Source organism: Cydia fagiglandana, chromosome Z (assembly GCF_963556715.1).
Source record: "Cydia fagiglandana chromosome Z, ilCydFagi1.1, whole genome shotgun sequence".
Taxonomy (NCBI): domain Eukaryota; kingdom Metazoa; phylum Arthropoda; class Insecta; order Lepidoptera; family Tortricidae; genus Cydia; species Cydia fagiglandana.
This window is the reverse complement of record NC_085959.1, coordinates 14,407,048-14,433,658: the sequence shown is the minus strand read 5'-3', so window position 1 is coordinate 14,433,658 and position 26,611 is coordinate 14,407,048. Positions and strand designations below refer to the sequence as shown.

The following is a 26,611-nucleotide window of genomic DNA, read 5'->3' as shown; positions in this document are numbered from 1 at the left end:
TCCCTATAGATTGCCTACCCGTTCATTTGACTTAGCTCTAGCAAAAGAGTCGTGGAATATATAAGGCCCAGTAGGCGCTATATTACATTCCACGACTCTTCTCTTTCCGCACAGACTTTAAAATAACCCGCTAGACAACCAGTCTTTCACTTTCATCATCATCATCATATCAGCTCTTTATCGCCCACCTGCTGAGCATAGGCCTCTCACTTTAAACATAAATAAGTAATTTACTTACTATTTCTTAAATTAGGGTGTCTATTTACTTCCCAACCTGCCCTATCAAGTTGACAGTGCCACGAGATTGCGGACTTTATTAATAACCGTCTACAGGCGCCATCGATACATATATCGAAGTGGTCGAGGCACTCATATAAACTGAACACGCACTGTAACGCCTTTATAATACAGGCATGTACTGATATTTGTGAGCACCTAGATCGCTCTGTCAGTGTCTTACATACTATATGCCTTTTATGCCGATAAATTTAATATAAGCCTGCTATAATCGTAATAGCAATGAGCACTTAAAGACACCTGACGAGTGAAGGCAGTTGTAAAAGTTTAGGAAAATATGTATAAGTGTAGTATAGGTTAGCATTGATTGACTAAAGCCCCTTTGCACCATTCCACTAACCCGGGGTTAATCGGTTAAACCTGGCATTACCATGGTTACCAGTACAATTTGACACTAGGTTAACGGCTTAGCCGCTTAATCCCGGGTTAGTGGTATGGTGCAAGTGGGCCTAGCACGTTATCTTTTCGCGGATTAGCAAAGTAATATTTTGGTTTTCATTTGTAGGAAAATAAACTCTAATTTTTTTGTTTAATGTTATGAGGTAAATTATATGTATGTAAGATTGTATGTGGTAGAAGTGAAATGTCTACCTATACTATGGTATAGTAGTAAAGAGAGAATGATGTTGAAATCTGGAAGCTACTCACGAATTGAGTCCACTGATGCTTTTACCAAATATATAACATCAAGTACTTATACCTTGTTTTTTTTTATTATTGAAAATCGCTTTAAAATAATAGTAACCAAATATTAATTAGGAAATCAGAAGGAATCGGTCATTGTGCAACGTGCGGGGTTGAAACTCTATTCGAGACGAGATTCGCGACAGCCGTATTACACACAGTGTTTTTCATCACACTTAAATACGAAGTAAAAACTAAATTTTAAGCGAAAAATATTGAAATTTTTTGGCATTGTAGGTATCGAAGGCACAGACCCATCCACATTCAACAGAAATTGAAATCTGTGTAAAAAATATATTAATGAAAATTGTATATTTTTAAGCATAAACAAAAATATTAAACAATAAACGCCGGTATATTAAACGTAAAACTCCTTTATACTTTGAATTTAAACAAATTATTTTACTCGTAGGTATTTATAACTTACATGGTTCGTATGAATTCGTGACATAGCTTTTTTTCACAATCCATAACTCCCGTGGGAACAATAAAGGCTTTTGTCCTTCAGTCCACCTGCATGAAATAGAATATTTTTCGAGCAAGTGTGATGAAAATAAATATAGCAGTATCAATATGTCGTGCCTCTGCATATTGGCATACAAATCAGTTGGTATGATAATATCATTAATATCAAAATTAAACAATGATAGTCAAAACAGGGTTATTGCATGCAACAAATGTTAATTAATTAATTAGAAAGGTAGGAAATTAAAGTCTCTGACTGTACAATTGTATATAATTTGGAGGTATATAATATATACTTAGTGCCTCGGTTGCTCTTGTTAAGATGAGTGTATCTGGTGCCTTGCTAGAAAACTTTCCTATGTGCAGATATATAAATATGTACTTATCGGAAGCTAATTGTAAAGTTCGATTTCCGCGGCCACTCGTACTCGCACCCACTCGACCACGCAATGGAGCAGAGTGGCGCGGGGTGTTTTGTTTGAGCGCTCGGCCGGGACGTCGGAGTTTCGCGGCGGCAGTAGCGCGATCAGCCCCGCACGGTACGCACGATGGTCGCGCAGAAGCACGTGCTCGCGGCCACGCTCCTGTGCGCGCTGGCCGGCCAGCTCGGCGCCGGGGCCAGCCTCCACTGCGCCATGCGCAGGGAGATATCCCCGTGCACCTGCCGGCGCGAGGACTCCAACACCGGTGCCATCCTCGTCCTCTGCCACCGGATCAAAGCTTACGAAGAGATCGCCAAAGCCCTCACCAATAAATTCAGCCCAGAAACAAAAATTGGACTCGACATATCCCACTCGCAGCTGCCGGATATTGCAGATCATAGTTTTCGGGAACTAGGCCTCTCTATCACAAAACTGAAACTGAATAATGACAATCTAAGGCAAGTTTAATTACGATATACATTACCTAAATCGGACTCTTACCTTTCCAACATCAATTTCACAAATCGTGTCGCTGTGTGTAATTTAGAAATTAATTATTTTAATTAAGATCTGTGTTCATGTCATTCGCTACAAAATACCGTGTGAGATGTATAAGTAAACAACAGGTTTCTGATAAGAAGAGGACAACAACGATGAGGATCGAGTCGTTATCAAAGCAGTGGGCGGCGCCCTCGCCAGGGTTGGCGGCCGGTCGCGGTCTGGTGGTGCACCACACCACTCTCGTCCTTTGTATACCCATATTGCCCATACTCACCCAGAGAACAAATGCATCTATTGCCTCCACCACAGTAAACAATTACATACTTCTATCAACAGACTACTGTCTCGGCGTCTCAGTAAATTTCCCTTTAGTGTGAATTTTGTTATATTGAACCCATATTCATGTTATCAGCTCCGTAACAACAATTATTAATGCCCACTCAAATGAGATCGATGTCATTACGATAGTTGAGTAATTCGTTGGTATATATATAATATGTGAGTATTTTCTAGTTTTCGATAAGTCATAAGGCACCTATTATTGAGCTGCCCGTGACCTGTGAGCTCGTTCAATCAATCAATTAATATTTTGAGATTTTCATGACTCTAAATCGAATCATGTCCTAGAGATGAAGTACCGTCTTGTCGTTTTAAAGTTTAGGTACCTAGGTAAAGTAAACTAGTAGCTTGTGTTAGTAGGAATGTGGTCGCGGTTTAGGTGGCAGATGATCATTTATTTAATCACTTTATAACCTTTCATTAGTAGAATCGTGTGTGGACGACATCTAGGAGAGGCTGGTCGATAGTTAGCCAGGGTTATCGGAGGTCGCGTCTAAAGCATTAAAATTGAATGATATCGTATTGGACGTGTCGTATTCACTATATTTACCCACAAATGGTGTACTAATAAGTTACAGTGCCCGTTGTTTGCTATTGCAGTTACGTTGCTTTTGAGGGTTCTAAACGAGATAGCAGCCCCCTTGGCTCGAGATTTTGCATAAATAGTCTCATTGCTTCGATGGTTTGCTCAGTATCTATAATTTTTAGTTCTTTTTGTTGTTTTTCTCGACTTTTTTGATAATAACAAAATCATGGCAAAACAAAGATAACAAGTAATTTATTTAGCCCAAACGTTACATTTGCTATGTTAACCTTAACCCGATTAACCCGTCATTTGCTAGCAAGCATAAACCTTCAATTAGGATTTGTAGTTATTGACAATCATCAAATATACAGATCTTACTTCAAATCGCTTATAAATACCAAAGTCCTAATCAATTATGATAATCAATGTATGCGGTTGAAATATATATAGGTAGGTACGAGTCGGCTTGAAGTTCATTTCAGAACAGAATGCAACACAATTCCGAGACTGGTTTTCCAGACTGCGCTTACGATGTAAATTTGTATGAAAAATAGAAACCTTTTCTAACTGTAGTAGACCAAGGCGTGTCGGATCACAGGGCGAATCAGGTCAGACAAAAAATGGTTGATATTGAAAATATCATATGACTGGCATCGCACGAGATAGGTATACAGCAATATTTTAGGGCACTCATATCAATGCAATTTTTCAAATGCTTCATCTTCATATTTTTCATGATCCGTTTTGCCTCGGTCTACCCGACATTTAAAGAATATACGTTAACTTAATTATTCATAATAGGTGAGGTACACGTAGTTACGTAGGTAAGGAAAGGTTTGACCTCGGAAGAAAGAATGAGCGCGCCGGGTTTGACACATTAAACTGCGTTCGTTAGCTAAAGCCTCGCTTGCGCCTATAGTAGAGCTAAAAAGAATGTATAAAAGAATTATGTAACTATAACACAGAGAAATTTCACTTGATTTAAAAAAAATCTGTTCACAACGCTATTTCGAAAAATACCATCGTCGAGCGCACCACACATGGACTGAAATTATCAATCAGTTCAGCTCCTACTACCCGTTCGTTTCAAGTAGGCAACTACCTCTCGGCCCGCTTCCCTGTGTCACTCCCTCTGACGCCTCGCCTTATCCACTCGGCTACCGCAGCTTTAAAATCACTTTAATTATTATTTCTTACATTTCATACAATCACAAAAAATATTAAATATAGTAAGCATTAATAATACACTACGAAATATTTTTTGTCGATAATACTAGTAATTGTACCTGTGACATTATTATGTAACAGTCGTCGATTGCCAACTTGAAGCGAACGGGTAGTATCTCTGTGCCTTAGATGACCATCGACCCAATTAAATTTGAGGTTGTGGCGAAAAACTGTATATTCTAGAGCTATTGGTTAGGTAGAGCTTAGTATAATCAATCCACTATATAGTCTGTATCTTTAGGTATTTAAATAAAAGTAAATAAAATCTACCCTCAAATGTCTCCTTAAGCCAATTGAGGGTAGATGAAAATATTACACTATAAAATAATGTAGTTAGGTTAGTCAGGTCGTTCAGTGACAGATCCAGGCGGTTTTGTATTTGGTTGGTTGTTGGTTAACCAATAAATGTTATACATAATCGCCACCTGTCAGCCACCGGCATATCATGCGAGACGTGGGAGGAGCTTGCAACACGGAGATCGGACTGGCGAACTGCTGTCAATACGGATCTTGATAACATTGAACGCACTCGGCTTGAAGGTCTTGACGCCAAACGTCAGCTCCGAAAAACTCGGCCCAAGCCCTCCTACAACTATACATACAACTCATCTGGACAGCTCTACTGTGTTTTGTGCTGCCGGACTTTCAAAACCAAATTTGAATTTGCTAGTCACTAGTATGTACTCGTTAGTTAAGTAAACCCCTTTCAATAATAAGTAACGCTCATAATAAATAAAATAAAAACTTTTCAGTATGTCGCCGTCGACGGATACGTCTGGGAGGACATCATCATCATCATCATCATCATACATAATTGTAACTACCCGAAAATGTTTATTTGTTTACTTTTATTTAATACCTAAAGATATAGAGCCTTTTTATAGGTTTTAGGATTTAGACTACACTGTATTCTATAGTGTAGTATAAATAGACAAATAAAGAGGCACATTTAGAGGCAAAGAGAGGCATAATGCGATTTCGTAAACAGCCTTAAAAGGGATCAAAAATATTAAAACAGTTTAACCGGTGCAGGGGCAAAAACTAAAATATATGTACCCAAGATAATAGGAAAAATTAATGTTTGTTTCTAATTTTCTCTAACTCTTTTGTTTTTCCAATCCGTAACCATTTTTCAAACACTTTGTAAGGCAGTTACAAAATGGAGAGTAGGTACCTAAGTATTTTTTTCTCCTAGATCTAAAGTGCTCGTTATTCTGAGTAGGAAAAATATTAAAATTACCTACCTACCTTAGATTGAATGAAAAAGTTGAATGGATCTCTTCTCGCGAAAATGCCCTACTCCGAGCTTCAGGGTTTATACGCGTTTTACCGACCCTAAAAACTCTTTGTGTAGATCTTTTTTTTAAGAACCTCATACTGTAGTCCCCCGACAGATCCTCAGAGCGTCCGCGGAAGGAAGTTTGTCTTAAAACACATAGTCCACAACTAATTAGGTTCCAAGATGTGAGGGCGAACGCCCTGCCGCCAATGCCGCCAACGAGCAATGTGGGAGCTAGCGAAAAGAGCGCGAAAAGAAAAGAAAGAAACTGTAGACATCATCATATCAAACAATTCTTCAGAGCACAGCCCACTGTACAAGTGGTAGAACAGACATACGAGTAAAGACAAAGTAAACTTAATTAATGGATTCAATATCGCTGGTTATTTTGAGATCGTAAACAATTCGTACAACTTAGTCGAAGGCAGGTCGAAGGGCCTAAGCTTTCCTTCCTTCGGCTGAAACATGGTTTTTACGCGGAAACCTGCCGATACCGAAACTTCGGTAGGAAACTCATTTTCAGAGGGGGCTTTCCTTACACAACGACCTCACAATAGTAGATTGTTAACCAAGGGATGAAGGGTATTCATTTCTGCCGAGTAGTTTAGCGCTCGAACGCAGTGCTTTTCATTTCGAATACGAGGAAAGTAAAATGTATACGTTTTTAAAACATGACTAAGTTAAGTAGGTACATTATTAATTTATTACAGTATTTCTTGAGGGTACTTTCAACAATTTAGGCAAAATTATCGTTATGTATGAAATGGGGAGTGAAATATCAGAATGAAATTGTATAATAAATCCATTTTAAACCAAATATCAATTACTAATCATAAAAAAAGGAAACAATTGTACCAGCAGAGTAAAATGCTCTAGTGCAGAAACGTATCATAATCTGCACACTTTTTAGAACAACAATAGAGCATGAGTAATGAAATGCAATATTTGAAATTTAACGGCGATTCCTTTACGTTTCATAGTTGAACCATGTAGAACTATTTTGATACTTAGTTGGGTGCCTCGAACGCATACCTAATATATCCTATCGGTAGGTTTTTCAAATTGTATATAAATATTTTTCATAATGTCAATATCCAAAGAGGAAAACTTGGCTAAAATTGGTCATCCACTATCCTCTGAACAATCGCGTTTTTACAAGCTTTTATTTAGTTTCACCTGACCGGTGTCTGTCTGTCTGTCTGTAATCAAATCTTGCAAGTTAAATTTGATCCACTTCCCGGTTTCCGATTGAGCTGAAATTTTGCATGCATGTATAAATCGGATAACAATGCAATATTATGGTACCATCGAGCTTATCTGATGATGGAGACAGGAGGTGGCCATAGGAACTCTGTGATGAAACAACGCAACCTAATTGTGTTAGGGGTTTTTAGAATATTGTCTCGATAAGTATTAGTTGTCTGTCGTAAGAAAAGTACAGTCAGCGATAAAATATTTTTTCCATAAACTTATTTTAACAAGCTTTTATTAGGTGGACCTGTATGTAACTAACTATGTACTTAATGGAATCTAATGTAACTAATTTAAACATCTTCCAAGGATCGTAGCGTCGTGAAAATTGGCAGCTGTATGTAGTTCTAATGACAATACAATAATATGGTACTGTCGAACTGATCTGATGATGGAGATAGGAGGTGGTAATAGGAACTCTGTGATGAAATAACGCAACCTACCTACAATTGTGTTACGGGTTTTTAGAATTGTCTCGATGAGCATTAGTTGTCTGTCGTAAGAAAAGTACAGTCAGCGATAAAAGCTTGTACCAACAATGAAATTATGGCCAAAAACTTATTATTTATTTAAAGACCCCAATAATATTCAATCAGAATTATTGCCGATATAATGTACAAGAGTTTCAATGCTTCTTAAAATGTTACTTTTTCATCAACATTAATCTATGTTCACGGTTTAATGAGTCAATTTATTCATGTGTAGGTATTATTAATCAATAAACACACAATACAATAAACATTTGTTATCTCGCAAGGAAAATACTTAATAAACCAAGATAGAGCAATGCATACTTCGTGCATCTTCGGATATCGGATTGATTGGGCCCGGTTTACTGAGTAAGTTAATTTGTTCTCAAACTATTAGCCACTACTATCTACTACTTCCACATTACACTTTATTTTTAATTTGGCAAACCCCTCCCCCCTAGTGTGACGTCACATTTTTTCTACGATATCGCCAAATCGAATTAAGTAAGTACCTAAATATTATTAATATTTTATCAAAATATTTTTGACGATATAAATATTAGTAATTTTATAACCCAAAACTGCTTAGGAAAGAAAATTAAACGAATAAAATAGATTATCGTTTTAAAAACTTGTTATTTAAATGTACAGCGAATAAAATAATTTAAATAAATTTTCGGTTACTGATGAAGTTAAAGTGACGTCACAAAGTTTGTGTCTCCCCCCTCCCCCATGTCACAATATGTCACATTTTCTTGACCCCCTCCCTCCCCCTAAACGTGTGATGTAATTAATGGATGACCCCTAAGTAATGTAATGTATCGAGGTATTACAATGAGTAAGATTGTTTTTAGTTAAGAATTTGACTACCTAATAGTCAGTCAGTATAATTAGTTTCACCACGTCTGTCTTCTTCTTGTGTACCACCAGGCTATATTAACACATTCACTGCCCTCGACGCACATGTGCGTCCACCGTCATACAAGTTTGTTCCTAGGCCACGCCCCCTGGCAGTGAATGCGTTAATACTTATTAGAAGTAGAATGCCGTAATTTGGCCTGGATTATACAAATACATATAATCCCATAAACCGACGATAAAATAAAGATAGAATTAAAATAAAATTATCATCCTTTTGGAGGCTTTTCCAATATTTATTGAAACTTTCGGATAAGGGGGGTACTTACTTCCGTAATTATATACGTCCATTTTACACAACATCGTTACTTGTACGTCCCAGTTTTTTTTGGTCTCTATTATTTCCCATAAAGTTTTAAGTCATTTATTATTATTTATTTATTAACATAAAAGTATGATGTATTATTTGCCCGCATTTTCTTTACTCATAATATGTTTTTTTTCAAAAACGTGTAATTTTTTAGGATTGCCATAAAACAAACCTAACTTATCTACCTATAGGATAACCTTTCGAAAATCCTGAAAAGTGAACGGTTTCAGAACTTTGGCTAATGATAATCCAATCAAAAACATAAATGTCAAAAAGGAGAGCCAAGTTCAATACAAAAATTATGCTTGGCTGTGGGGTTCGCCGCAAAAAGAATGGAGATCTAAATGAGTGCCAAGTTCTATGCAAAATCCAAATATGTATTTATAGGAACAAAATAACATTATAAACAAGTATTAAACTCTATTTCTTTGCTTTATTGGATACCTATAACAATTGCTGTTATTTTAAAAAAATGCGAGATCTTAAAGCAGGTTAGATTTGACTTGGCCAGTTTTCATTACATCAGTCATTTTATAAAGTTATTCAACATATATATATTTTGTAATTCTGATAAAAACTGGCCAAGCCAAATCTAACCTACTTTAAGATCTCACTTTTTTTTTTAAATAACAGCAATTGTTATAGGTATCCAATAAAGCAAAGAAATAGAGTTTAATACTTGTTTATAACGTTATTTTGTTCCTATAAATACATATTTGGATTTTGCATAGAACTTGGCACTCATTTAGATCTCCATTCTTTTTGCGGCGAACCCCACAGCCAAGCATAATTTTTGTATTGAACTTGGCTCTCCTTTTTTACATTTATGTTTTTGATGGGATATCACTACTTTTTGTAAAGAAAACTAGGCAGGTATTGAGATTTAATGTTTTTTCTTGTGTTTCCGCTGCATGTTTTTTACTTCTGTTCTTTGTATTAATTATGTGGTGCCGCGCGCCGCCAACGACACGCCGTTGGCCGGTTGTTTAGCGCGTATTACAGGTTTTTTGTATGGGGACGCCCCCTATTTTTTAACTTTTTTATTTTTAGATTTTTTCCTACGCTTACACACAATTACCGAGCTGGATTCCAAATTTCATCCTTCTAGGTCATCTGGAAGTAGGTTAGGTTTAGGTACTATATGTCAGTCACAATAAAAAGTAATTTGTACGGGGACCCCCCCCTATTTTATAACTTTTTTTTATTTTTAGATTTTTTCCTACGCTTTCGCACAATAAATGAGCTGGATTCCAAATTTCATCCTTCTAGGTCATCTGGAAGTAGGTTAGGTTTAGGTACTTATATGTCAGTCACAATAAAAAATGGTTTTTTTGTATGGGGACCCCCCCTATTTTATAACTTTTTTTTATTTTTAGATTTTTTCCTACGCTTTCACACAATAACTGAGCTGGATTCCAAATTTCATCCTTCTAGGTCATCTGGAAGTAGGTTAGGTTTAGGTACTATAAGTCTGTCAGTCAGTCTTAAAATTTACGACTTTTTGACCTTCATATCTTTATAACCGTTTGAGCTAGCTTCATGAAATTTGGGCTTCTAGATGTCCTTATGGATATAATTAAACACACGTAGTTTTATGTGTTTACGTTAAAGACGTTTTGAGTTATAGAAGGGTCAAAAGTGGCACCAAGTGGTTCGTGTAATATTACACTTGGCGCTGGCTAGCCAGTTCCTTTGCTTGAACTTGGCTTGACACGCTGCCGCGTGTCTAGATCTGACAATACATTATGACTTTCAATAATTGTCAAACAAAGGGATCCGGTTTTATTTACCTTAATTCTCACCATTTGTTCATTCGCTGAAGCATTGGACATGGACACCCTACTTATTCGTAATGCCTAAACGGCGCCAGGCAAATCGTTAAACGATGAGGTTTGAACGATATGGATGGTGGTGGCTAGTCAGATCATAAAATGACATTCATGATATGCCTAGGAATTTCATGATCTAGCGGACTTTACGATTGGCCGTCGACGTAAAGAGCACTAGTAATTTAAATGATTGTTTATTTCTTGACCGCAATCTTAAGTACGTACCTACATTGTCTTATTTGTAATGTAATGCTTTAAGAAAAACATGACTTTTTTTAGTATGCTTTAATAGTACATTACTACAGAGGCCGGGACGAAAGGGGTTGCCGGCCGAAGACATATAGACGGCCGAGCGAAGCGAGGCCGGATAGGTCTGAGCGCGGGCAACCCCATTTCCCGCCGAGGTATGTATAGTGCTTTTCTCAAACATGCAATGAAATAAATAAAATAAAATATCCACGAAACCCAAGTTTTATTTATAGAAAAAACTAAAAGTAAACTACACCCAAAATATAACCAACACGTACCTATATCATTATCACGCGTATGTTTTACACGAGTCGTGTATTTTTACTACCCGTATATTTTCATGTATCTTTGATTTTTTCGCCTTGTATCCGTCTGACTGTCGTTTTCGTCACAAAGGTTTACATAGTCTTTCATGTTGATATCATGTTTCACATACATCGTTGCTTTATGCATGGAGTATATAAGTATAATTTCCACAGTGTTGACGAATTTGTAGTTACATTCATTTAAAATATGCCACAAAACTGTTTCTAATAAACTGTAAGCCATTTTTCTTAATTTCTCAAATAATAAAATTGCCATAAGCAACCATATACATACTTCGTCTTTGACTTGGCGGCAGAGGCAGCAAGTTATTTAAAATCAATTCTGCTTACGCTGCCAATTCCAACACCTACGATTACAATTAATATTAATTTCATTATTTCGTCGGAACTCATATTAAAGTCAAAAAATCAACAACGCACCATAAATCCAATAAAACAGAATGAATATTTTTCAACTTTACCTCCATAACAATTTTAAAAAAATCACTACGCGTGTTTGAGTAGACCTTTTTACCGCTAACGTTTAGATGAAATATTTTAAATGTTTTTATTTGTGTAGTTACATTTATAATTTAAAATTATAAAATTATAGAATGTATTATTTATTAAGTTCATGTTGATTTTATACAAATAAAACTACAAAATAATAGCAAACATTGTTTTTTGTTTTTTTTTATAGGCGCAGTGGCAGAGTGTCATTACGAACCATAAAGCAAATACTGCCTCTAGTTTTTTTAATGGATGAATGCCACGATGCTGTGTCACAAATATCTGTGAAATGAAAATTAAAAAAGAGGACTTTGCCGGCCTAGGCCTGCAAGATGTGTATGAAATTCCATTAACGACCTTTTGACCTAGCCGCACCTGAAACGTCATACTTCGCAGCCTATTATAAGGAACATAACATCAATATTTCATTGCATGTTTGAGAAAATAATCTAAATCAAAAATTCATTTGATTTCCTTTTTTTTAACGAGCCTATAAGGTATCCCACTGCTGGACAAAGACCTCCCCCCTAGACTTCCAAACCTCCCGATTAACTGCAGCATCCGTCCAGTTGCTGAGAAATGCGTCTAGTTCGTCCTGCCATCTTCTCTTAGGCCGACCTTGCCGGCGTTTACATTGTGGCAAATCCTTTTAACGTTCTTAAATAACACGACAGGCAAATTATTAGCTAAGCTATTGCATAAGTTACATAACAAATAATTATCTCTGACAAAGTTAAGTACCTATTATGTTATGTGTAATATGTGTTATCATTTATATTTTTAACCGAATACTACGTCTACGATCGATGTTTATAGGTATATATGTAGAATGTTTGTATCTTAGAACTTCTTATACTTATTAACACTTTCGGTGCCGGGCGCCCCGTGTCCAAGTACAAAATGAACACACATTTACGTGGTTCTTGGCAGTCACTGTGTAATTGATCATTTCTGCTTTTTTAATCTAGGTTATTTCGAAGGGGTTTTCCCTTGATAACTTTTGAGTAAAAAATGAAATCGGTGAAATAGCTAACCATCATGAATCAACGGAAGTCCCCAAAACCTGCACATCAGGCGTCGTTATTTGTTAGATCTCTTCTTGTGACTCACCTACGTCGGTATCTATTCGTACTTATACATACATAATTCCCGCTGCTATTAAAAGCAGACTGCTATTATTTAATGATTAAAATATTGTGTTATAATCACTACCTACACCTCATAAAACAAAGTCACCCGCCGCATCTGTCTGTTTGTATATTCGCGGTAAACTCAGAAAGGTTTTCGTCTATCAATAGTCTATTATCCAGTGATTCTTGAAGAAGGTTTAAGTGTATAAATTATTAGAGTTTTGTGTTTCACCCGTGCGAACCCGAGGCGGGTCGCTAGTGTCCCAGTTAGCACAGTCGCCGTCAGATATATCGGAGCGGCCAAGATGCTCACAAATATCTGAACACGGGTCTCGGGTCTATTGTCTGGCGCTAGAGTTTCGCTAGAGTGCGTGTTCAGACTTCTGAGCACCTCGGCCGCTCCAATATATGTGAAATACTAGAAAATCTTTATTATTTGAGCAAATTATAAAGTGAAATATAATGTGCCTCTCATGGACCTAGAATACTACGGACGTAGTTTTGCTAAGACAAAAACTGTGATTCCATCATCCACCAATTTTCTAGTATTTACGCGTGACACACACACATTGACACTTATCTCAATGCCCTCATCCACCAATTTGCCGTCAGTCGGTTCGAAACGTCAGTGAAGTAAATTTGTCCAAATAAAATGTTAAATATGCCGGCATGCGTAGTTAAATCCTGCAAGAATTGTACCGATCGAAAGAAAAAAAGTGACGGAATAACTTTTCATAGCTAATTTTATCAATTATCACGGTATAGTACATAAAATCTCCATATTTCATTGTTTATAAATGTGAAACAGGAGTGTGACCAGTAAGTTGAATAGGGTAATTTCCCGAAAGTAGGGTAATTGATTCCCTTCTTATTAAATCATTATGTATTATAAGAGATTTAGGATATTTAGGTAAATAGCTAAATTATTGATTTTGCATTTCAAACTAGGTCGGTATGGTAATTTCACGATAATAAGGAGATTAAAGACGTTTACATGAATAATGTTTGATAGTTAACGTTTATTTGTTATGTAAGGTAAACATACTCATGGTGCTCGACGCGGTCCCAGTCCAGTACATGTCATCTTGAAACTTAAGTCATTTTCAATAGAGGTGACAGCAAGGTGTCATCTATTGGGCATTAACATGTCGAGCACTAGTACAATTACCTTATATTTATTTTTTGTTTGAAACTAGATATGCAAGTTAAATGTCATTAGGTATTGAAAATAATATTTGCACAAAGTAATTGTGCAACAATGCGCATTTTCAAGACCTATAAAATCAGTTAGGTACACACTTTTTTTATTGTCTAACGTAAAACTGCCCTATTTTAATATTTGAAAACAAGGACGATATTGAAAAGATTGTCTCACCATTAGGGGAGAATTTGTGTTACATGGTATCACTCGTCTACACGCACATTTTCAAACCGTCCGCCATTGCAGTGTCACAGTTTGTCTTAAGTGACATTCCCTCTGTCAAATATATAACTCTATGGTGCCTCTGCCTCGTTTTCGGTTGCAGGAAATGGTATAGCATGCAATCACGCCCAGTTTCCAGCCTAGCGCGGTTCGCTTCATTGTATTTGCTGAGGGCCTACCGGGAACCACGTTTGGCTGCCTGCCTCCCTGTCACCTCCCTGTCACACTTACGAATGAGTTTACAAGTACGACAGAGAGGCAACACGTCGAACGTGGTTCGCGGTAGGCCCTCTGGTCTCGTTTTGTAATTTAATTACCCTTTGGCCTAAGCGGGTACGTCAATTATGCATCGTTCGCTTTAACAACCATCTCGGCTACTGTCCTCTACCTATACAAGCGGATTTTATATTGCTGAATTTTCTCGGTCATGTTTAATAGGTACCTACTTATCTAACTTACAACATAACTTCGTGTTATACTTAATTTCAGACTACGAGATTGACTACCCTTGATAATAGATCTATGAAAAGTTTTAACTCCTTTTTTCCGTTCCTCACTTAGCTCGCTTTTTACCTCCCAACGCAAAAAGAGGGATATATGTTTGACGCCAATGTATCTGTCTGTATGTTGCAACGGATGGTGCGATTTTGATTTTGTGAAAGCTCACGTAAAAGGTTACGCATCATTCGGGGCACTTTTAAAGTGGCACCTAAATATTGACTAAGGTTGTTGGACATACCTACGTGTGATGACCCAAAAATCACGTTGTGAAAAAAGCCATGGCTGCAGCAAAGGGAGGGAGAGGCAGACCACTTACTACCTTGCTGACGAATGTCCGAGGGACATCAAGGAGTTGGGTTGGGCCTGTCCAGTGACTATGCCTATCAGCAAACAAAGTGGCTGCACTTAAGCTAACCCAGTGCAATGGGAAGAGACGAGGATATAGATGTTATAATTATGCAATATAAGAACATTTTTACAGATAAGAAATTTCTTACAAAACAGTTTATCTTTATGCTGGACGTAATTTCCAGTTCTTGTGAATGCATCATAGAGGCTTTATAATATGTGTGTAGATAATAGTATTTTATGCAACCGTTGTTTGAGAAAGGTCAAAAAAGGCGAGTGGCGTGAGTAACAATTTGAGGCGAAGCCGAAAATTGTTAATAAAGACGCCACGAGTATTTTTTGACTCAGTTAAACAACGTTGCATACAATACTTTTTCGACGACCAAGCACTTACTTTGAAATAAAATTGTAAATTTAACAAATATTTTTTAAATCAAGAAGTAGCAAAAATTGAGGGTATGGGCAAGGCCTGTTCACTTCCTAAGAAAGTTATGTCCCCAAATAATTGCGCATGTGTGCGCCTTAAGCTTCTATGTTTGCGTTGGCCTCCGGGAAAAAGTTGCGAGTAATAAAAATAAAAACATTTTTCTACAGCAACATTGCTCCCAACTCTGATTTAAATTATCACGAATTTTATACAATATTAATCATAAAACGGGACTTAAAACGCTTAAAACTTAATTACATGCGATTAAGTTTTATAATGAATATTTGCTTCCAACTGTCTTTATCAATGTTCATAAAATATATGGAGGGTAGGTACGTCTACCCACCATAATAAAAAATATATTTGTCAATGACTCTGTCCAACTGCTGTGGTTAAAGTTCATAACGAAAATTTTATTTATTAACTCTTTAAATAATACATACAACGTGTACCGCTACGTACCACTTAAGACTGTAAGTCTGTACCTACATGGATTACAGCAATGCACATAGAAAATGTGCTAAATGCGGAGCAACGGCTGTTGAAGCAGCCAGAGTGAAATTTACAACTTTAGTGGGTTCAGAAGGAACCGAGTCATAACGCATCTGGAAAGCGTATTAATTAACCGTGAAGAAATGTATGAATATAAGTTGGAAATCTGTGTAAAATGCCGTGTGTAAAGTGTAGTGTATCTGTGTGTAAAGTGTAATAGGTAGGCATGCCTGTTATTTGTATAAAAGGTACTGAAAACTTTGTGAATGCGCTTTATTAATGTCTATTTTTTTATTAAGTTGCCAGTTTTCAGTGTATATTTTTATATGTAAAACATTTTTTAATAAATAATATATATAATGTTATAAACATAAACATGCCTTTTATTTAAATCAATTGATAATACCACAAACAAGGGGTAATATTTGCATCTTGCATATATTTCGTGATATGAAGAAAACAAATATGTTTATCAACAGAATTACTATATACCTACCAATACCCGCCAGGCTAAACCGGTTGTCAACTTTAGTTCCATTGGTACACAAAGACGGCGCCACTAGTATAAACGTATAAACGGTTGGGGACATTTTTTTGTATGGAGTTACCGTTCTTCTCCTAGTGAGTATTATATTCTTTGGTATGGGCGGGAAAAGAATGAATGAATGAATAAAATAAAAAAAAAGTCTATGGTTCACTTATTTGTCAGAGATGGCATTTAAAATAAGGTTGGCAACACTGTATTTCATTCAATATTTTTTAAGTGGTCATTACACGAAGTATCGTAAAATCGTCAAAAAGATACTGCGTGTATGCAAAAATTCTTTTTTGGGGAATGGACTAAAGACTTGTCTTCACAACTATAAGGTAGGGTTTTAAAGATGTGTGCACGAGCCTTTAAATGACAAATAAAAGTACGGGAGTAGAAAAACTTATTTAACTGTAGGTAATAATTAATCGTGGCTAAAGAGCCTGCGTGGCTCAAATAAGCCTGATTTCGCACTCGCAAATATTAGTTTAGAAGTCCTCTTCTTTCCAAGTTGGTATTTTGCTTCTAACAATTGTAATAATATAGTAATTGTAGGCATTTAATACGGTGTCGGCCCCAATAACACGATATCCTAGCCTATGGCTTCGTCATACTGAAAATAACCCATGGAGTCTGTGCCGAAAATTCGTGGAATATAAGGAAACCAATAGGTACATTTTATGACTCTTCCCTATCCGCACAGACTCTTATAATTGTTGATCACAAAATTTCAAGAGATCTATATTGTAGAGAACAACAACCGGAAGACGAAAGAATTTTTGCCGAAGCTGAAAGAGAAGTGTCGTGCTCGCATAGTCAAAAAGTATAAAAAACTGGCCAAAACTATGCCAGGACATGCTTAGTGTTCCGTTGTTGTCCGTCACGTTGATATCATGTACATAACATTAATATTATTTTTAAATACTAAGAAATAAACAAACAAACATAATAAAACTTACAAAACTATAGATAAAAAATTTGCCCTAGATCGCCGTCAACGGGCAAGGTGCCCATACTGGAGTCAGTTATGTAACGCTGCCATACATGACCCAAAAAATTTTTATTAAGCTATGAGCTTCATCACATCTGATATTTGAGTAATTCTAAGCATTTCTAGCCTGAAGTGGGGGGGGAGGGTGGGGTACAAAGACGGCCGCCATCCGTCATCTTTAAAAAAAATCTACTCTGATCCTGGTGGGTACTAGGGAAAGTTTGGTATCATTTTCGTATAAACCAAAGACGTAGAATTCATTGCTGATATTTGTTTTTTCAATTTCATAGTAATTTTACAAGAAAAACGTAAAAAGGTGAAAAATTTGGTTGGAGATTTTTGCTACGCGGAGCCGAAACTACAAAAGATAGAAAGTTGAAATTTGCACACTAGATTACATTTATAAAGTGTACAAGAGATAAGAAGCGATTTTGAGAAATTCAACTCCTAAGGGGGTTAAAAAGGGGATGAAAGTTTGTATGGGGTTCAAGTTTTATTTTAAGCTAGGAATTTGAAACTTCGTAAAACGATATATTATTAAAATACAAGAAAACTAATTTCAGCGTTTTTGAAAATTCATCCCCTAAGGTGGTGAAAAAGGAGTTGAAAGTTTGTATGGATATCAAAAAAATTTTCGAACGCGGGACTTGAATCTTTGTATTTGGGGATATTATTAAAAGACAGGAAAAGTAATTTCAGCGTTTTGTAAAATTCATCCCCTAACAGGGTTAAAAAGGGGTTGAAAGTTTGAATCCATTACAAATCCGAGTAGACACACATTTCTTATTGCCTCCCAGGCTTGAAATGCTTAGAATTACTCAAGAAACATATGTGATGAAGCTCATAGCTTAATAAAAATTTTTTGGGTCAACTTTATAACTGCTTCCGCTACCAGAAGGCTGGCCGTATTCCCCCGCTGTATAGCGATGCTAATACGCTGGGCGAAATAGTGGCCAGCCCTCTGGTCACCAGAAGCCTCTATTATTTTTTAATAAGTGTGTTGGTTACTGTTCCTAATTAAAGGATGACTCACGCTAGACCCGGCCGTGCCCGGGACCAGGCGTCAGACATGTAATTTTCTAAGACGGCTGATAGGTGATCACGTGGTGCTTTCCATAGAAAACGACGCGCCTGAAGCTCCGGCCCGGCAGCGGCCGGGGCTAGCGTGAGTCAACCTTAAATTAGCCATATTCCGTCATTTCGCTCATGTTTCGCGCAGTAAGTATAGTGTTTTAAATATGTATTCGAAACAGGATGTTATCCTACCAAAATACTTCGACTTCCAGATATCATGAATGTCGTTTGTACTAATGAATGGCCTTAGTTTGTACGAGTAAAGTTCCTATTTTAAATGATGCGGAATTGAGCGACGAGAGACAGTGGATGGTTATACTGGCGTAGGATGAGAACACACGCGTAGGGTTATCAGACGTTAGGGGTGATCTTGATATTTCAGGAATTTTGGTCAATTGTCAGTTTGTCACAACTTTGGCCGAAATACGGAAAAGACGAAAGATACTTGATGAGAGATACATACGATCATGCGACTAAAATGACATATCTGAAGTTATGATCCAAAAGTAGGAATCATGCCAGGGCTTTTGAAATTAGTAGGTATCTGGTGACCCTACATACGTACAGGCCGGCGCGGCGCTGACGCCGACGAACGACCATGCGGCCGTTTGGCGCCGCCCCTGCACAGATAACCCCGGAACGTTGACCCCCTCACATTAGTGTTTACTAAACGCACTTACATGCTTCGCGCCCTTTATGTACCCACTTAGCTACAGATTAGAAACAATTACACTACATAGTCAGCACCTAAACTGTTACCGCAGAAAAAGTGCCATTACCTAGCACAAGTTAAAAACAATCTACAGCGTACCCTATCCAACACATTTAAGACGAATCGCTAATTACATATGCCCAAAACAATACACAATTTACACAGTAGGTTACACTTGAAAGAAATATTTCGTCGGGTGACAAGCAAAAGTCACTAAGTACCATCAAAAAATTAAAGTAACAATGCACTTTATTACACTTGTAACACGGTTTATTTTCCAATAAATTCAATGGTGTTAGTTAGTCACTTGCTTGTCACCCGACGATTTATTTTTTTACTCTTTCTTATTAGCCTCAGGCTGACATGCAATGCAGGGCCAGCATAACCAAAGTATTACCTGTTAAGTTACTACATATGTTGCGCGACATGGCATTTTCAGTCTCTAACGCACAGTTATCTCGCACGACTCATCACCATCATATGCAGTGAGATGATCTAAAAGCACAATAAAACGACAAGTGATTGTCTCGAAGTAAGTAGGTACCTGCTACCTGTATATGTATTTACACAAAAACACAAATTCTAATATTATCGCTCTTCTGTTTTTGATGTCGAAGCAAAGAGTCACGTGACCCTCGTGAAAGAGATGCAGCAGAGTCTGCGCGTAGCCATAGAAGAGTATCCGTTATAGTAATTAATTTCTACTAGACTTTGAGGGCACAGGTCAGAGCGATATAAAAGTTATATTTGTCACAAGAATTATTTTTACCCTGGACTTTTATTATGCCCGGTGACGCTCACTGATATGCAGTTGCTCTTTATCTCACGGTTGACGGATTAAATGTATGCACGTTATTCAAGTGAGTTAAATATGTCTGTCATCATAAATAGATAGCTGTGGGTCATAACGATACCGATGGCTAGACGTCGATTTAGGTACGTAGGTACCTTAGCTTATCTGTTTAGTATATAGAACCAGAACGTTCTTAAATAACCAATTAACTGCTGCCAAGTATTTTTTTAAGTCTTAAAGCCCATACTTCCTGTGTCAAAACAAATATTTTTGACAAATCATCATTAGATGACGATTAGGGTAAATAAACTTTGATTTGCATCTTTTCGAGTTCAAAGGAATGCAACTGATAGCTACTATCACGACATGTCTGTAGGTATAATTGATTTAATAACGAGTACCTACAAATACAACTACATATCAAATAGCTAGTACGTAAAAGGACGATAAAATTAATTATTCCATTTCGTTACAAATTATTAAAGGACATAAACAGGAATATAAAACTAAAACTAACTACAATTAAAATAACTAAAACTAAGCATTAAAATTTGGTGCCCTCGGTGCCTTTTCCGTTATAACATTATTTTTGTTAAATAACTTCAAAATTCCGAAAGGAAAGGAAAGGAGGTTCTTAATACGGTTGATGTTTTTTGATTGGTACCTCAGTACTCCGTCATTTCATTATTAGTCAACCTACAAATTATAAAATTTATTTATTTTATTGAAAGCATATTATGTACTTACACATTTTAATGCTTATAAGATATTAGGAGTTTCCAGGAATCGAGGGAAACCCGTCCTTACATATTTAACCTATACCTATAGCGTTTTATCGTAATAGGTATTTTCATCAAGAAATCAAATAATTTTAATAACAAAACCATCATGAACCTTTGAGACACACATATTAAATATATATATTAAAACGTATCACTCACATATTTTAAGTCGAAAATTACTCGACATGTTTCACTCCCGGGTTCACTTCGAGGAGCATGCTCCCGATGATTCCCGGGCTAATAATTCCTATTATGAGACTAAGGTTGTAAATAGTTTAATTGGCATTTTAAACTGTTTAGTGAAGTCGGTTTTTATCTATTAAAGATTATAATATAATCTTGCACATCATACTAAACTTTCTTTTCTGACTCATGAAATGATGTGGCACTAATTACAGATATGATATACTCAACAATTAATTTGGTACCAGTTAAGGCTGTTGATAACACGAGTAGCCATTGGTGGAATATTTTATATTTTAATTCAAAAATGCTAACGTTAAAAGTTCATGCGCAATTTTATTTTAATCGAACTCATTGATTACCTTTTTTTTAAAACTTTCAAGTTATAATTTAAGAGCATGGTGGCACGCACAATCGCACAGCCATCTCGCTCTCGCTTACACTCAGTGTGAGTGAAAGAAGACCCTGAACCCACGGGGCCGCTACAGGCCAGGCTTAAGCTGGACTGGAATTAGTAAGATAGTGTCTGTACTGTGTATTGTCTTCAATCGGGATCAAGGCCTTAACCTAAATTTGAGATACTTAGATCTGAATGCAGTCATTTTAGGTTTATATTTTCGTGTTATTCAATAAATGAATGCAGTGTTTGGTATTTCCAGTGAGCTACCAGAGAACGCGTTCACAAGGCTGGACCTGGTGGACTACTTCAGTGTGTCTGACAACGCGCTGGCCGAGATCCCGCGCCACGTGGTCCGGCACCTGCCGCACGCCAAGACCCTGGACCTCTGCCGCAACAAAATCTCCAAGCTCACCGAGGACGACTTTAAAGTATCTATTACTACTATTAATGCAAATTCGAAACTGATTATATTCACACGAAAGAAATCCCGAATTATCGTCTTCCTCGTGTTTTCCTGGCCTTTTTCCACGGCTCATGGGATCCTGGGGTCCAGCAACTAATCCCAAGAATTGGCGCAGGCGCAAGTTATTACGAAAGCGACTGTCATCAGGCCTTCCAACCCAGAGCAGAAACTGGGCCTTATTGGGATTAGTCCGGTTTCCTCACGATGTTTTCCTTCACGAAACAAATCCCAATTCACATGTACCTAATCATTTAATTCATTCCCCTAAGAAAGAAGGACCTTCAATTAATTGTGATTAACAGATTATCATTGCGGGTGAATTCGTAAATAAGCAATTCGAGAGGATAAGTACCTAAATAATATTTCATTTAAGAAAATATGTTGCAGGACTTACAAGAACTCGAACACTTGTTAATAGCCAACAACGAGATATCAAAGATCGAGAGGCACGCTTTACCGAAAGCTCTGAAGCACGTTCATCTTGGAATCAACAGCCTGAACAGCCTAAATGGCGCGCTCAGAGACCTGGACGAGTTGGAGTGGATATTCATTAACGCTAACAACCTGAAATCCCTCGAGAACGAATTACCAATCGTAAGTATAATAATTAAGTAGGTATTATTAGACGAAATTTACGGGAAACCGTATTAACCCGAATAAAATGAATTTTATAACGATACTTATTTCATCTACTTAGTGGAATATTAAATTTGTATGAACTAGTACTCACTTGTTGTTGCTTGTGTTTACAGAAATCAAGAAAGATATCCTTTATACATGCCGCACAAAACGAGCTGCAAAGTTTGCCCAAGGACCTAAGGCAGATGCCTACACTGGACTCCCTATTTTTCTACGACAATAACATCAAACTGTTGGATGGGGCTCTGCAAAAATCTCGAAAGTTAACAAAGATCAATCTCTCATTTAATGAAATTGAAAGCGTAAGTATGCGACATCTTCAAATACCATGGACATGACTTGGCAATCTTACCTGACGTAAGCATTCTTATCGAATTCCTTATTTTTACAGTTGGCTGAAGATGAATTCGCGGAAGCTGAAGTTTTGGCATATCTCGACATTTCGTACAATCAAATTAAATCACTCAATGGTTCGTTGAGAAGCCTTAAGTCGTTGCGCTATTTGAACCTAACGCATAACTCTTTAACAGAGTTTTCTCTGCAAGAAATTAAAGGCTTAAAGAAATTAGATGTAATCGATTTTTCGCACAACAAAATTAATCACATCACTGGAAACATGGAGGTAACTGTAATTAAATGTTAATTATGTAATATGATGTTCTCGGTTACTGGTCATTATCTAATAGGTAACGTAACTTCCTTTAATTTGTTTTTCAGAACCTAGTTGACGTTGAAACTAAAGTGCTGGAGTTGCGCTTGGACCACAACCATCTCGTAACCCTCGGGGGCGCTTTAATCGGATTCCATGGCCTCATGAGACTGAACCTAAGCAACAACCAACTGCAGCAAATATCATCAGACGACCTCAATGGCCTGGAGGACTTGAAAGTTCTCGATTTATCGTTCAACGACATCGCCACACTGGAAGAAACCTCAAAGGTTTGTTGGCTCATTAGGATAAAATTTAATATAACTATCTAGTAAACCAGAATGCTAAGCGAGCGAATGCGAAATTGATTTCGTTTAATTCATGCCATTTCGCCTCCGTGTAAATCCCTTATTTTTACCTTTCAGTCATTTTTGCCATCTCTAGAGGAGCTAATCGCACACCACAACAACATTAGTACCCTCGACAAAGACTTCCACGGGCTGCCGTCGTTGTGCATGGCAGATCTTGCGTACAACAAGATTCGCTCCATCAATTACGATCTCGTGTCCAAAACGCGGTGTACCATAAACGGTGTCCCCAGTAAACTGAAGATATACCTTCAAGGTAAGTCCACACGTTGAGATTGAGCGACATGTACACTACGATTGAAATAAACAATAAAGCACAAATCCAGGAGATTTCAATTGCCAATGTAATTGTTTAACTAAGCTTTCAGATTAATCCCTCTGATTTTGTGCCGGCATTACATACTCGTAATAATATGTAGGTACTTACTAACATGTACTCGTATTTATAAAAACATTTAACGTTATTCTATTTCATGTTCAATTTTTTAATCTGCAAAAGCTTCGCGAATTGCCATGACACTTTATAAGATGCATTAGCGATTCGTAAAGATCAATATACATAATTATTTAAAATGATGTACTTATACGCTAGCTGCGCTATGCCCCGTGCACCGTGTTTTCTGATTATAATAACTATCATTTCGCGTTCAAAAGTATTTGTCACAGTCTAATTGTTATACATATAGAGACATATATCTTATATTATACATATATAGAGAATCAGTGCGAGTAGATACTTTTGACGCGTAGTCTGATCCGTTACTTTTAGTTGATGACTGAACTATTGTATTCCTTTCGAGCTTTGGCAATGCTTCGTTAAGTGCAATAAATTATATTCAAAATGTACGTAATTATAGCCAAAAATTATGGTCGTTATCATTCCAGATAATCCGGTGTTATGCGACGAACGGATGAACGAGATGGTGATGATGCTGGAGAGCCTGAACGCTCGTGTGAGCGGGTCGTCGACGTGCCTGGGCACGCAGGCGGCGGCGCCGGCGCTGAACATGCGCGCGCTCAACGACGTGGCGCCGCGGCAGGACGCCGCCGTCATCGTGGTGGCGCACCTGCTGCCGCACGACGACCAGCGACCGCTGCCGCCCGCGTACCGGCGCGTCGGCGCCCTCATCGGCCACGTGCTCCCCGAGCACGAGGGCGGGCTGCCCGTGGTGGTGGAGCCGCCCGTCACGCTGCCGCCCACCACCAACGTCGTTGTCAAGTGGCCCGACGACCAGCACCCGCACCCGCTCGCGGATCTGCGCCTGCGCGACCTCAACGCGCCGGCGCAGTGAACCGCGCCCGCCTCCGGGAACTCAGTGCTGCGCCCTAACAAAACGTACTGATAACCGACCCCGGCCCGAACAGGGCAGTGACTCTAACTCGGCCGAGTGCACTAATTATTATATAACTACCAAAAGTAGCTACTTCCTACATTTTTAGAGCTGAGATGTATATAAGTAGTAGTATTTTATGACCACTGATGATGCGTTCTACTGATTTATGTATCTACGTAGCGTCAATTAAGTGGCTGTAATGTGCGAGCACGTAAGTAATAATAAGTGTAACAACATGAATACTGTCCGCAGGGCGGTTCGTGAAGAACCGTTTTCGAGTAGCGCCAGTGGGGCTACAGCCGCCATGTGCCTTGCCAGCTCTTGTAGGATAGATAGAGCCTTGCCTTTCATTTACGTCCGGCGTACGGCCAAAGTGGACTCACTAGACCTATATGTATCAAAATTAAAAAAAAGTTGTACTGAGAGCATTTTTAGGGTGAATTGACCAAGTCTAGTCAGACCCTGCAACACTCCACGTCTCAGAAACAAATTCCTTGTAAAATATTATGCAGCAAACTTTAGTAGAAATATTTTGCCCAAACTCCATGGGGTTGTGTTTTTTCGTAGTGGAGTTTCTTTTGCTATCGTTGAACTGAATTATTATTAGATCTGTTCCGTTTGGATATAATCAGCGAAACAAACAAAATTCAGAAAATCTGATACCGGATGTGTTTCAAAATCTAGGCTAGTCTTTAAGATTTCAATTAAAATATGTAATCAAAAACACGTATAAGAATTGAAGTAAAAGCGTGTAAGCGAAAAAACTTCATATCAGCTTCATTAAAAAAACTAGACTTTAGAAAACCTACAATTAACCTACCAGCGACTACTGTCAGGTCAGCATACGCGCAAAATTATAGGAATTTAAATTGTTTTTTACATTTTACATACAAATTAATACTAAGTTGGTCAGTAATATAGGAAATGCAGATGTACAATTTATTGACCAGGTAAACTAGATAGCTAGGTACTCGTACCATGACCATTAACAGACTGAAAAATGTATCTACCCTCTCAGGAACGGTAAAGGCCCTGGGAGCCTAGCATTTGGCTCTGGATGGATGTAAATACTTTAAGTTTGTGCTAAAATTTGTAGAGATACATTGCTCCTCAAATATTAGGAAATTAGTACAGAAAAGTATTTTAGTCAAGTACAGGAAATAACCAAATTCTACGACATAATTACTTGTTTTATTGCTCGAGAATAATATAAAATTGCGGATTTTTATAATTACTTTGAATACACTGACCTCATCTTAGTATGTTTTTTATGAGACACCAAAGGCTTGCAAGGATAGAAGGAAAACCAAAGATTTAATTCTCAGTCGTTTCCCAACAAGAATTCTATTATGTAAAATATGAGAACATATTAAACGAAGTAATGCGTTACGGTAATATGGTAAGTATTTAACTTGTAGATGACATTGTCGAATTTTCTTGAAGGGGAATAAAAGTAATTTATGTAACAAATATTATTACTTAGTTTAAGCTTAAATATTTTATTAGTGTTATTTATACTGCCGATTAACAATAGCTTTAAGAGAGTAATTAGATACGATACCGCCAACGCCGGAATAATTGATGATAAATATATAAAACGATACATGTATACCTATTAATCAAATACCTATACATGTACCTAAACTGAAAATTCGAAAATTTTGTATATGAAAATGTAACTTATCTATTAATAAAGATAAAAACCGTGGTCCGGAGCTCATTACTCCAAAATATAATTATTAACCTTGTATCTACTAGTTGTTGTTTCGAATAAATAAAAGTTCAAAATGC

General features: G+C 37.3%; 2 protein-coding genes across 2 annotated transcripts in view; one reads left to right on the top strand and one right to left on the bottom strand.

Annotated features, from left to right (window-relative positions):
- The window catches only part of LOC134678927 (peptidyl-prolyl cis-trans isomerase Fkbp12-like), a 207,818-nt gene that overhangs the window by 176,750 nt on the left and 4,457 nt on the right, over positions 1 to 26,611 (bottom strand). The gene's annotated exons all lie outside the window — the stretch shown is intronic.
- LOC134678917 (leucine-rich repeat-containing G-protein coupled receptor 4) lies at positions 1,922 to 26,611 on the top strand. Its single transcript, XM_063537666.1, has 8 exons — positions 1,922 to 2,330; positions 21,631 to 21,795; positions 22,218 to 22,424; positions 22,583 to 22,771; positions 22,861 to 23,091; positions 23,187 to 23,408; positions 23,544 to 23,742; positions 24,372 to 26,611. Exons 1-8 carry the CDS (start codon positions 1,995 to 1,997, stop codon positions 24,776 to 24,778), a joined length of 1,956 nt encoding a protein of 651 aa, XP_063393736.1. The 5' UTR covers positions 1,922 to 1,994; the 3' UTR covers positions 24,779 to 26,611.

Coding starts and splice junctions, on each gene's coding strand:
- LOC134678917 (XM_063537666.1), top strand. CDS start 1,995: ATGGTCGCGCAGAAGCACGTGCTCGCGGCCACGCTCCTGTGCGCGCTG. Junction 2,331..21,630: donor ATAATGACAATCTAAGGCAA/GTTTAATTACGA, acceptor ATTTCCAGTGAG/CTACCAGAGAACGCGTTCAC. Junction 23,743..24,371: donor ACTGAAGATATACCTTCAAG/GTAAGTCCACAC, acceptor TTATCATTCCAG/ATAATCCGGTGTTATGCGAC.